Raw genomic sequence first — 13,353 nt, 5'->3', positions numbered from 1 at the left:
TCTTTTATTCTATTTTGATCTGCAGGTCTAATCCATGACAATCTGATATTAATGTTAATTTTATTTCTGTAAAATATGTCTACTTTGCTTTTGTTTGTATATTGTTTATTCGGGTTTGTGGTACCATATTCTGAACTGTAACCAAACAAGTAACATCAACCTCGTGCTTCAATAATTGATCTGTCTCTGAATAAATTATTGAAATATGCTCGTTGGTCAGCAGCGAGCGGAAAAAAACACGAGACCAATGAGAGACAAAGGTCCCACACGCCTGCCAAGTTTCAGCCAATCAGAGCCGCACTTCCTCCATTTCCTGTTGTGGACAGTTCAGTTGGACAGGGCAGCCCTCTTGTCCAGAATATGAATTAAAATGCCGCTTTAAATTGCATGACTTTACTTTTTTTCCCCCCAACCCTAAGGCGTTGCTCATGACCGAGCCGCATGCGTAAGTAAATATTTGGTGTTTTCACATTTGTGAAGGCTGGGCCATCTGACTGCTGTCTGCTCTCTGAAGATGTAAACAGCTTATAGCCGGGACTGTGCGGCATATGTGTGCTTTCAAGCTATCTGTGTTGTCAGGATGCATGGTGGAAATCGTGTCCTTCTGTCACTGTTTAACATGGGGTTAAAATGTGTCCTAGCATAAGCCAAGGAGATGGCAGGTATCGGCTGCTGCACCTGATACCATGACGCGTCTGTCGGTATTCCCTTGACAACCGCGGATCAGAGACAGACTTTCAGGTAGGTTCCTGTTTGACACCTCCGTGTTTTGACGTCTGTCTGCGCGAGTAAACTGTGTTTGTGCGTAAAACTCCACTGCAGTCTGCGAACCCCATAAAGAAATCACCAACCATGAAAACTGCAGTCTTGTTACTATATCGAATTAATTTACTCTAGGTCCATTTCTCCTCTTTAAGACCACTTGCTCTTTATTATTGAACTAAAATATGAAATTGTAGGGACATTGTGTACATAAAATAATTGCATACTATTGCTGAAATAATCAATTTTAAGCTTGAATGTACTGATAGGAATAGCTCGGGCATAGTGACTGTCAGTGGCGGATTAGTTACAGCAAGTGTCAAGCTAACAAGTGACCGGAAGTTTTACGTAAAGCGTGACTTCCGGTGAGAAATTTCAAACTAAAACCATTGTCTCGTAATTTCAGTAAATTTTTGGCTAAATAATATATTAAATGAATGAACGAAAATACAAAAATAAAAGGTTTCAAACTTACCAAAAAGTTTACATTTTAATTTAAATATTGCATTTTTATTAAGCGGTTTGTAGGTCTAATAATGTTCTCATTAATTGGAATTTTCATATGAAATCTAATGCAGTTTTCTTGAAAATAGTTTCATTTTAATAATTAATTAGTTTCACAGAATGGATTCACTGTTCTGAATAGGTTTAAGGTTACTGAATACACTTGAATAACATATATAGATCATTAATCTCCTGATCACACATACATCATCCCCCTCTTGAAATAATCACAGTTAACCCATTTTGAATAATCATAATAGCCAGTTGTCAAACAATTATACAAACATATGAAGTATCATAAGAATAATACAAACTTAAAAGATTACCCCAGACACAGCTATAGGCATCTATTTAATCAATTTAAATCTTTAGTTTTTTGGTGTTACCCTGACCTGACTAAAATAATGAATAAAGAATTGACTGCAAAAATGGTCTTATTATTTACAGATTTTTTTTCACTGCTGCAAGAAGCATAAACAAAATCAAAAAGGTTTTGAAATTCATATTTCAAAATGTTATAATATTGCACAAAATACATAAAACTACCATTAAGATGCAATTAGGTCATAGTGCTAAACTATATTAGTAGGCGCTATGTGCATAGGCTATCTCAAATTGTATAAGACATTTTTGAACACATCAAAACATATCAAAAAGACGGTTTTCCCAAAAGCACTTCAGATAAAGAATATAAAATATGTCTCTTACAGTGAATCAGTTTGTTTATAAATGAATTAATTAAGATCATCTAGAAAAAGAAAACCCCATCGATGGTAAAACACAGGAGAGGTTCTATCATAGTGTGGGAGGCACTGAAGCATTACTAAGGCTTGGAGAGAGAGAAATTTGCAATCATGTCTCAGAAAATCAACTTAGGTTCATGTCCTTCGTCTTTCATCGGGAAAATAATACAAGGTACACATCCAGCAGCACAAAAAAGTGGTTGAATTATAAGACATGGAAATTTTTTTTTTTTTTTTACAAACCACTGAAAGCGCACTGCAAATACAGTTTGTAATTTTGACCTAAAACTTATACATTTAAATCTTTCAAATATGATTACCTTTTAAGTACAGTCATGAAATATATGATGAGCAGATTAAAAATGAGGGTGCTGTTTCTGTTAAGGGACCATCATGCCCATCACATTGTTGTGGGCCGTGGATGTGTATGGCAGAGTGTACAGCCTCTCCACTGCCGGCCAGCGCTGGGTGCGCGCTGATGACATGCTGCTGGAGCTGAAGCGCGTCACAGCGGGGAAGGGACGCTGCTGGGGCATCGGCTGCGATCACTATGTTTACCTTAATATATTGCCCAGTGAGACCTCCATCCGGTACCGGGAGGAGACCTATGAAAACCAGGTCAGTCCAAGCTGCTTGCTGATGCACTGAAACTGTAGCTAGAAAATCTCATTAATGTTCAAGCTTCGCATCTTTTATTGTTTTCTCAGCGGTGGAACCCAGTCGACGGCTTCACTGACGTCCTGCTGCCCACTGATCGCTGGCCATGGAGCGATGTGACTGGGATGAATCCCCAGCCACTCCACAGCTTCCAGCTGCCCTCACGCAGCTGGGAGTGGGAGGGAGACTGGTATGTGGATCAGACCTGTGGAGGAGAACCGAGCCAGACTGGGGTGAGGAACAATATAAACTTATTTTTTATATTTATTTTCACCTTTTGTTTTTCTTTTTCTTCTTTTGTCTAATTTTGATCGATTATAAAGGTTTTGTGTGTTTTTTTTACATGAAGTTTTGGTCCTAAACTGTCTCTCACTACTAAGGGTTGGGAGTATGCTGTTGATTTCCCAGCCAACTTCTCTCCAGACAAGAAGTGGAACTCTTGTGTACGTCGTAGACGATGGATCCGTTACAGAAGATACACAGCACAAGGCACTTGGGCAAAGGTTTTGTATTATATCTTTTTGTTCTATATCTATGTAAGAATGTCCAACAGTAGTTTCATCATCATCATCATCATCATCATATACTGCATGTATAGGATATGTAAGCACAGATCGGATTGAAGATTCATTCAAGTCAATGATCCTCTGCAGATACCTTTGGACAATCTCAGAAAAACCCCACTGCCACTCTGTGATATCAGCTGTGGTGGCTGGGAGATGAGCGACCAGTCGGGGAGGTACCCTTACCTCTGGGGTGTGTCCCAGCAAGGACAGGTCAGCCAGTTGGATCACCTACACCTGTGTTAAACAGTTAAACACACATCTTCCAATTTATCTGCTTTTCTTTCTTTCCAACTCCTCTAGATAAAAAGCATGAATCAAAATCATTATAATACCTGAGACATTTGCACTGCACTGGAGCCATTGTTCACAATTGACTCTTGTTTAAAGTGGTGCAAAATCTCTCTATAAGCAACCGATTTTGATGCAAAGATTTAAAAGTTTTATGAGATCACATGTTAAAGACAAACTATTGCAGCAGGCAGCGCTCAGTCACTGTTCTTCTTTTGCCACAAGAGGGCAGCATGACTTCAAAAATATCATAAGAACAAATTTAATAATTTTTTTTTTAACTTTTCTTTTGCCCAGTTAAACATTGACTTGATTTTCTGATGTAGCTTAAGTTACTAATTTATCATTTAACATGTCAATGTATACATTTTGTGAATTTTTTTTCTGATCTTGCAGGTGTGGTTCAGAGAGGGCATCCACCCTCGCGTCCCTGAAGGCACCAGCTGGGAGGAAGTGGAAGTACCCAAAGAAGTGGCTCAGTTATCAGCTGGCCCTGGAGATCTTCTTTGGGCTCTACTATGGGATGGGAATCTGCTGGTTCGTACTGGTCTCACTCTGGACAGCCCAACTGGTCAGCATTCACCACAGCATGCATTTGCTCTTCAAATCATTTTCAAATGTCTCTCATTATTATTCATTTTTTAGCATCTTCAGAGTAAATTTTCATTACAGGAACTACTTGTTAGCCTTTTGTTTTTTGTGTAAAGTGTGCAGGTTTGCAATAAATGAATGAAATGAATGAATGACTGGTATTTTTATATCAGTTTCAGAGGTGCCACGAATTGTATTGAAAAAATATGTCTGGCTAGTTTAAGCTTTAATGGTCTCATAACTGCAGTGCTGTCATATGCATGTGAAAAGTGCCAATGAAGCTATGTGTTTTGAAAGCATGATGTGTTATTTTTGTATTGTGCCATTAAACATTAAACAGTCAGTGTTTTCTCTCTGCATCAGGCACCTCTTGGGTGGAGGTGGAATCACCAGGAAAGGAGGTTGAAGCGCTTCATGTTGCTGTCGGAGCTGGTGTGGTCTGGGTTGTCACCAAAGACTACAAAGTAAATCAGCGCTGTTCTCGCACGTCGTGCTCTGAATCGCTTTGGTTTATTGCAGATGTAACATATCTATGTGTGTGTCCAGGTCTGGTTCAGGCGTGGTGTAAACTCACACAACCCATGTGGCTCTGGTTGGATCAGCATTGGAGGGGAGATGATGATGGTGGATGTTGGACTCAATGACCAGGTTAAGAGTTTTCTTTTTTAATGATAGCATCATCCAAACCCAAACATGTAATTACTGTTGATGTAACTCTGCTCCCATTAGCATACAGAGACTTCAGCAGAGTAGCCATTAAACTGTCCCCCTGAAATCCAACTATTTGTCATGTGTGATAACTATTTAGTGAAGCTATGATGGTGCTAAATGACATTTTACTCTTCTATATGAAGAATATGTCTTAAAGAACTTTGCTGGTTTAGTAAAGCGTCCCTGTAGGCAGCCTCTTGTCTACTTTGAGTTGCTTCCCCTTTGACTGACTCTCCTCTCCCTCTCCTCGGATCTGGTTTCAGGACAGGCCAGATCAGGGCTGGGGTTCAGGGAGAAACTCTTCACTCTACGTCTCACTGTTGAAGACTTTGCTAGCACTGCAAACTTCCATCTCACACCTCCTCCCTTTCTGTGTCCCACCCCCCAAGCCTTTCTACCTCCAACCTAGTCTTGCCCTGTGGCTGCCCTGTAACACGAGCAGCACAAGGTCCAGCCAATGTCCCAGCAGCGGCAGCAGCACCCCAGGTGCAGCCTTATATATCCCCAGACTGTTTTCCCACTGGCCTGACATATGGGAGATTCCCTAATTAGAAGCTGGCCAAGCCATCGTCATCATATCCCATATTTCATATTTCAGTCTCGGGTTTGGCTTATGTGAGGTGACAGGAGGCAGCGTTACAGTATATGGCCTTATAAAGTAACAGCTGACTGCGTCCTGCCCGAGCCTCTGATGGGTGTTTGAAGAGTCCGTGAAACTTTTATTATATTTAATTTTTTGATTAGGTTTTTTTTTTTGGTGCTGCTGTGATCACAGAGTGAATTTATTTACCAGCTCAATAAATGAAAATGACATTTACTGTGTTTTATTGTACAACTGTATTTCACTATTACTGCTCTTTCTTTGTTAGGTGTGGGCGGTTGGTGAAGACCGTGGTTTATATTTTAGGATCGGTGTGGCTCCTTCTGAACCGAGTGGAAATGGCTGGATCCCTGTTTCTGCCCAGTGGGGCAGCAATAAAGAGGTTTTACCGCAAAGGTCTGTAGATTTAAACTGAATCCTTAGCCCATAAAACCACAATGCACTTAATCCTTATATTTGACATTTATTAATCCCTTTGTGCCCTCTCTGTGTATGTGTACTTATTTTAAAGGGATGGGGGTGAGTTTAGTGGCCAGGTGACTGAAGCCTCACAGGGCTCAGTGCTGAGCTGCACTGACTCGGACTCAGAGTTAGGTCCTACTGAGCCACAACGCAGTGCAACTAGCACCCCAGTTTTGGAGGCAGAAGCTCCCAGTATAGTCCCCTTAGGTGGATCCAACACAACTGCACCTTCCCAGGAGATAAAAGACTCTCCATCAGCCCCCCAGCATGACGCTCCTAAAGCCTTCATCCCCACCAGTGACAGCTTCATCAACAGTCTGGTCTCAGACCGTGACAGAGCTCCCACACCCCAAGCATCCATAACAGAGATACCACAAGAGGAGGACGAGGAGTTAACCCCTGCTCCGATCCTCCCAACCCCTCAGGCTACAGGACATGATGTCCCCTGGATGAATGTGGACCTGGAGGGTGCTGAAGCAGCTCGAAGTGCAGAGGCTGCGAGGCATGTGATGGCCGGTGGTGGTGAAGCCGCCACTTATGCTCTGGGGTCTCTAGAGAGCTCTCAAGGCATTGGAGAAGAGGAAGGGCCAGTGTGGGCTTGGATTTCTGGTGGAGGCTGCGATGTGGATGCAACTTCGCAGATCAGTTGGCTCAGTCCTACAGGTACACACACAAGATGTCTGGGATGCTTTTAAGCACGCTGTTTCCACTCTGAATATGTAATATAGACCAGTAGGTCTATATTACATTGTTAGTATGAGCTGGTGAAAAATTAAAAACTCTGAAAATAGTGAACAGTAAACATCTCAGCGGTAAATCACCAAAAGAGAACACAATTTGTCAGCTTGTAGCTGTATTTCTATTGTTTTTCAAGCTGTAAGATGCTTTTTATGGTTTCTTTACTTCAGTCTTTTATATTTTAAAATTTTTTAAAGTTTTTTTATATATATAGTTTGTACATACACAAAATGCCTTTATGATGTATTTAGCAAATATTGTGCTGCTAATGCAAAGAAAGGCTTCACAGAATGTTAAATTTATCACAACAGCAGATGTGCGTCTCAAGAAGAATGCAGGAAGAGAAAGAATTGATCAGAGTGTGTGTTCACATTTGGGACGTTAAAGGGCACAAATCCTCAGTGGGCCGTTTTGTTTCTGAACAGCTTGTTAGTTCAGGGACCAAACAGGAGCGCCAGAAACAGACAGGAGGTGAGAGTGTTTAAGGCAAAGGCAGGAGATACTACGGGTTGCAACATGCAGTATCAGTAAGATAATATGCTTCTTAACATGAAGGCATTATAATATGATGTATGCAACCCCCCCCCCCCCCCCCCCCCCCCACACACACACACCCCTCTACAAACCCCCATCTACCTGCTAAGAAAACGGAAGTTATGAAGATTTAATGACCATAATCTTGGTTCTTTCAGAACAGGATGCTGTACTGTACTTGTTAATACCATGGTTGATGGTCTGACTTGTGTTGTTGTCTATTAGGCCCTCTCACCAGCTCCCTGTCACTGACTCCAGTCCAGTCAGCAGCCTGGAGCGAGCAGCCACAGCAGCAGGAACACAGAGAGATCAGCAAGAAACCACTGGAGAGAAGCAATGTCAGACCATTTTTATTTCTAATGACATTTCTCCTGCTTTTCTGTATAAAGACAGACAATATCTGTTTCCCCATCACATTTTCTCTCCTTTCACGTGGTCCTGTCCTTTCTCTGTTTCCCTTTCCAGTCAGTGTGGGTGCGTAAGGGTACACTGCGGTGGTGGAGGGATTGGAAACCCCACCGCTGGCTCGATGTGGCGGTTGCTCTTGAGCAATCCACCAGGTCTGATGGCAGGAAGGACAGCATTTTCTTTGTCTATTACACACAGTATGATGAGAAAAAGGTGGGTTTGGCATTCAAGTCATAACCAGCTGAATTCTCTTATATGTGTACTTTATTTGACAGGTGAAACAAACATAGAAGTGGACTCGTTGCTCTGCTCGCTCACTTTCTGTTCCTTCTCTTCAGTACCTACATGTCTTCATAAATGAGGTGACAGTGTTGATGCCGGTGCTCCGGGATTGCCACTATGCCTTTGCTGTGTACACAGCCGAGAGGACCAAACAGAGATGGCCTCTGGTTCTAGCAGCACAATCTGAGAAAGACATGAATGACTGGGTAGGATTTTGTTTTTCTTATTAAAACAGAGGCGGCACAAAGTATTCAGGAGAAATTGATGCGTGGAGTGTCCTATGCTTGATAGAATTTGACCGTTTATTGTTCTTAATATTTACTTTTTATCCAAAAAATGAAACTATACAACTTTTTTATTGTTTCTGTCCCGTGGATTCAGTTAAACCTCTTGTCTGAATGTTGCTGTGAATGCCGAGGAATCCCGAGTGCTCCGTCCAGACCGGCCCTGTGGTCCACCACCTCAAAGGGAGACATCATGGTCCATGAACCATCCTTCTCCCTGGAGTCCCCTGCACACACAATGGCCTGTGACCTTATGTGAGACTTCTCGGACTCTGGGAATTTTGTCCATCTGCTTTGCATTTTCTTTTGTTCTCTATTTTGTAGTCTTGACTTGATGCCTCATCGTTGTTTTTCTTGTCTGCATTGTTCTGTGATGTACCACTGAGTCTTCACTAAAGCTATGTCTACATTACCAGCCATATTGTTCAGTTCCAGTTCAATGCAGATCAAACTTGATAGTTCATGATCATAGTTACATACTTTGCACTTTCATGTAAATATTGCATTGTGCACTTTTTTTTTTTTTGCAAATGACATTTTTATTAACAACAGGCAAAAAAAAATCTAAATTGTGAGACCAATCAAGCAGTTAGATTGAGCCACATGAAGTCTTAACTATCACTGCAAACTTGTGGATAACATTTAGCTCAGAATGGGGGGGAGGTCTTTTATCCGGCTATTTGGCAAATGATTGACAAAGAAGAAGAGCAAGGCAGCAGTTTTTGCTGTTTTCGCTAGCTATTGCTAGCATTGCTTCAGTAGTGCTGCTGGTTTATGAGGACAATGCTTTGCTGGATGTGTGTCATCTGAGTCTGATAAAAGGGTCCTCGTACATGTCACACTACAACTGCATATCTGACATGTATATCTAGTCTATAACCACATACAAAAGTGACACAAATTAGATTAGAAAAAATCTAAAAAAAAAATTAAAAAAAATGTGTCCAGTCAGCTCTGGAAAAAATCTGAAAAAAATCTGATTTGAGTCACTTTGCCAAGTTAATGTTAATGTAGCTAACATGCTAACACACTGTCCTGTCTCTTTCAGTCCCTTTCTGGCAGCTCTGTGTGCTAAAATGTGTGTTAACAATGCTGTGGCTAATGCTGGGTGCTTGCTGCAGGTTTTGGCGGCAGGTCCCTGGCCACTTGCGCTGTGTAGAGTCTAACAGTCTGGGGCTGGTGTGGGGCATCGGGTGGGACGGCACCGCCTGGGTCTATACTGGGCACAGTGAGCAACAGCCAAATCCGGGTAACACATGTCCCGTAGACAGTTACCCATGCTCCCTGCAGATTTGAATTAAGCCATGATTAGTTTAACTAAACTTATGCAGAGTATTAATTAAAACTATTTATCAATATCAAATACAAGCAAAGTGTTAAAAAGTAGGCTTTGTTCATGTGTGCAGTTGCTTAAGCATATGTACAGTTTCTGCCATCTGTTGCAGCTATTAAATCTTTCGCCACTCATCTAAATGTATAAATATAAATCCATATCATTTACATGCATTAATGTTAGTCTGTGTTTTTATTTTTTGCAGGAGACTCCACTCAGATGCACCAGCAGACTGATGTCAGGAGTATACATGTGTACGAGAATCAAAGATGGAATCCTATGACTGGATATACTGACAAGTAAGAGACCTCGCATGTAATCTTGTTCTTTTTATTTAGCCACCTTTTGTGGTTCAGCAATGTCAGATATCTTTTTATAATTCCTTCCTTCAGAGGACTTCCTACAGACCGGCCTATGTGGAGCGATGAGAGCGGACTGAAGGAGTGCACCAAAGGCAACACACATCCACCTTCCCCTCAGTGGTCCTGGGTAAGGGAAGTCCTTGAATTAGTTTCCACAAAACCTAATGTCTTTTTTTTTTTTTTTTTTTTTTTAAACTACTCTCCATCATCAACGTTTATTGTAGATCTCAGAGTGGGCTGTGGACTTCAACATCCCTGGAGGCACAGACCAAGAAGGCTGGCAGTATGCTGCAGACTTCCCGACGTATGAAACCGTTCTCAGGATGATAGATCAAATGTTTAAATATAATAAGAGTTTTTCCACTTGTCTGACTAATTTCTTTTATCCTACAGGACATTTCATGGCCACAAGACCATGAAGGACTTTGTTAGGCGCAGAAGATGGACAAGGTAAAGACTCACATTCCTACCGTTTATAACTCAGTTTCCACAGCATCATAACAACAGTGTATCCTGCACACAGGAGGTGTAAGATCACCATAAGAAGTCCATGGAAGCAGGTCCCACCAATCTGTCTGAGTGACATCTCCTTGATGCCATGTTTGGCCCAGAGCAGGATGGAGCAGGTCCCCGTTTGGGCTCTCAGTGATAAGGGAGATGTGTTGTGTCGACTGGGAGTCAGTCCCCAAAACCCTGCGGTGAGAAATCTGTACTCTCAGGTGTTAACCTAGAGACATCTTCAGGGAGTATAGAGGTTTATTTAAGATCAGTGATACACTCCTGATCATAATACACTCTGTCAACGCCGGTGTTCCAGTGATCAGTAACCTCCAGTGTTTCTGACATCACAGGGCAGCTCCTGGCTTCATGTCGGCACAGACCAACCTTTTAAATCCATCTCCATCGGCGGGGCCAATCAGGTGTGGGCCATTGCCAAAGATGGAGCTGTGTTTTACCGAGGATCAGTTTCCCCACAAAACCCTGCAGGTTAGTTAAAGATGCAGATTATCCAAGTTAGTAAGTTAAGAAGAAGAAAACTATAAAGATTCAGAACTGAATCATGGGAGTGTCGCAGACAGCGAAATGTTTTTCTCTTATCCCTCTGCAGGAGAATGTTGGTATCACATCCCGTCTCCACCAAGACAGACCCTCAGACAGCTGTCGGTCGGACGGACCTCTGTCTTTGCAGTAGATGAGAACAGTAAGCAGTGTTGGTCTTAATAGCTGCATGTCTTCAAACTCTTTTAAATTGGAGAACCTGAGCAGAGTGGCTGTAATCTCCTCTCATGCAATACAGGTAACCTCTGGTACAGACAGGGCCTCACCCCCAGCTATCCTCAGGGCTCTGCCTGGGAGCTCATCTCTAATAATGTCACCAAGGTTTCTGTTGGACCGCTGGATCAGGTCAGTATGAGCCATGACATCGGTTCAAAGTTCACAGCACAGTAATCTAACAAGAATGTTTCGAAGCTTGAGATGTATTTGATATGTTTAATGAAGAGCGATCCCCATCCACAGCTTAATTAAATAGGCCCTTTCTTCACCCCTCCTACAAATATTATCTCACCGACTGGAGCTTTGATTTTGTCATCTTGGAGTCAGAAGTTGTTGTGGGTGAAGCCAGAGATCGTTAACCTGACTGAAAAAAAGTCAAGGACAAATTTCAGTGACATAAAGGGTCTGTTTCTTAAGATCAAAGGTGCATGAATCAGAAATAAACAAAAACTAAATTTATAACTAAATCTAATTAATTAAATCATAATGAATTGTGGGGCAAAAAATCTTGAGTCTTTTAAAAGCGAGGGATGTTTTGGACCCAGCAGTCGTCTTTCTGGTACTTCCCACTCGGTAAATGTCTTTTTGTTTCTGTTTTTATCTATTATTTATTTATTTATAAATGTAGGGCTCAAACTTCCAACCAAATTTTGTGAAATACGGCTTAAAAGTTTTTAGCTGATTGCAAAGCCTATTTATACCTTCCACTTCTTACTCTCTTGCCTTGGCAGAGAAACAAAGCAGTATGAATGTTTTACCTCAGAAATCCACATTTAACAAAAACACCTGGACACTTGTTAGAAAATAATTAAATAAATAAAAAGATCAAAATGTTGATGTCTGGCTATGTGCTGCTATTCTCTGCAGGTTTGGATCATAGCTGATGGAGTTCCAGGCTTCCCTGCTGAGACGCCCGGAGCCATCTGCCACAGGGTGGGTGTCGGACCCATGCAGCCCAAGGGCCAGTCCTGGGACTATGGTATAGGGGTGAGCTTCAGATTGTTTTATTTTCACATTTTAATGTGCTTTACACTGAATACATGTCTGTCTGTACCCAAGAAGGCAGAAGGCCGTGATTGAATAAAAAAGTTCTTCAGCAAAGTATTTGTGTCTACAATTATCCAACAAGCTTCTTGTATGTTTTGTTTGGATTTGTTAAGAGGATTTGTTGTGGTTTCATGTTTAAGCAACACAAAATTACCCATTTGTGCCTTTTATATCTACCATATGAATATATGTCTTTAATGATGTCAATCATTTCATTTCAGGGAGGATGGGAGCACATCAGTGTGCGGGGGAACTCGGCAGAGGCTCCACGGGCCCCACACCCTCCTCCTGCAGGCCCCTCACGCAGTCCAGTACCCCAGCGACCTTCAACTCAAGTCAATGGGAATGCTGTCTGTGTGTAAGGGTCTCCCATTTCTTCCTCCTCCTCCTCCTCAGCCCTGTTTGTGCCTGGATCCACATACATTTCTTTGGACCTTTTCCACACTCCCCTTCATGTAAAGGGACTGCACAAACATATCACCAAGTCTAGACTGCTTGTTTTGTTTGGATTTGATCGATGAATGTCACAGATTGGTGAGTTTCCCAGGTAGAAATCATGTAAATGTTCAGTAGGGACAGAGAAGAGATCTTTTAAGTCAATTTCTTCAAAAGAAAATGAAGTGCATGATTTTTTTTTTTTTTCGGCTTTGGCCACTGGATATCATGGGATGGCGCAATAACTTTTATTCCTTTATACAATTACTGTGAAAGGGTGGAGTTTCAGTGAAGGGCTAAGGTCTGGTTACCAAATTATCTTTAAACACAATCACTGTAGCCTAAATTGAATTAAGTTTGTAGAATTATGTTCTCTTTGTTTTTATTTGCACGTGATCTCATTTATTTATTTGTCATGCATTGCTGACATTTATGTCTCTATTATTTTGGCCTGTTGTGTTTGCAATGTAGTGTTTTCTCCCATGTTTCTACTACATGCCTTCTGAGGGCTTTTTTCAAAATGAAAATCTTGAGATATTAATACGTAATCTCTGTATCTATTAGATAATAACTCCACATCATCTTGCAATAAAAAGGTCTTCCTGTTAGTATATACCTGCATCCACAGAACTGCTATGACTGTTGACTCTGCAGGTCTGATGTCACCGTGACCGGACTGATGATCATCTCATAAGGGCATTGAAATGTGAAATAAAAATGTGAAAATATTTTTTTCTTTGTGCTCATTCAAGCCCTTCAATCAGGGCTCT

The 13,353-nt window shown here is 41.5% G+C and overlaps 1 protein-coding gene across 1 annotated transcript; it reads left to right on the top strand.

The window, feature by feature from the left end:
• Nucleotides 1–2,402: 2,402 nt before the first annotated feature.
• tecpr1b (tectonin beta-propeller repeat containing 1b) lies at nucleotides 2,403–13,304 on the top strand (the record flags this gene model as incomplete). The annotated part of the gene is made up of 24 exons (XM_079252853.1): nucleotides 2,403–2,627; nucleotides 2,717–2,899; nucleotides 3,047–3,169; nucleotides 3,320–3,442; nucleotides 3,917–4,091; nucleotides 4,475–4,575; nucleotides 4,658–4,759; nucleotides 5,692–5,819; nucleotides 5,935–6,548; nucleotides 7,383–7,495; nucleotides 7,623–7,778; nucleotides 7,904–8,053; nucleotides 8,229–8,386; nucleotides 9,253–9,380; nucleotides 9,670–9,763; nucleotides 9,857–9,953; nucleotides 10,051–10,130; nucleotides 10,220–10,276; nucleotides 10,350–10,524; nucleotides 10,678–10,813; nucleotides 10,935–11,027; nucleotides 11,124–11,230; nucleotides 11,969–12,088; nucleotides 12,370–13,304. 24 exons carry the CDS (start codon nucleotides 2,403–2,405, stop codon nucleotides 12,508–12,510), a joined length of 3,579 nt encoding a protein of 1,192 aa, XP_079108979.1. The 3' UTR covers nucleotides 12,511–13,304.
• Nucleotides 13,305–13,353: the final 49 nt, after the last annotated feature.

Source organism: Telmatherina bonti (assembly GCF_933228915.1).
Source record: "Telmatherina bonti genome assembly, chromosome: 14".
NCBI classification, from domain to species: Eukaryota; Metazoa; Chordata; class Actinopteri; order Atheriniformes; family Telmatherinidae; genus Telmatherina; species Telmatherina bonti.
The sequence above is the reverse complement of the archived record's forward strand: the minus strand, read 5'-3'. Positions and strand labels throughout refer to the sequence as shown.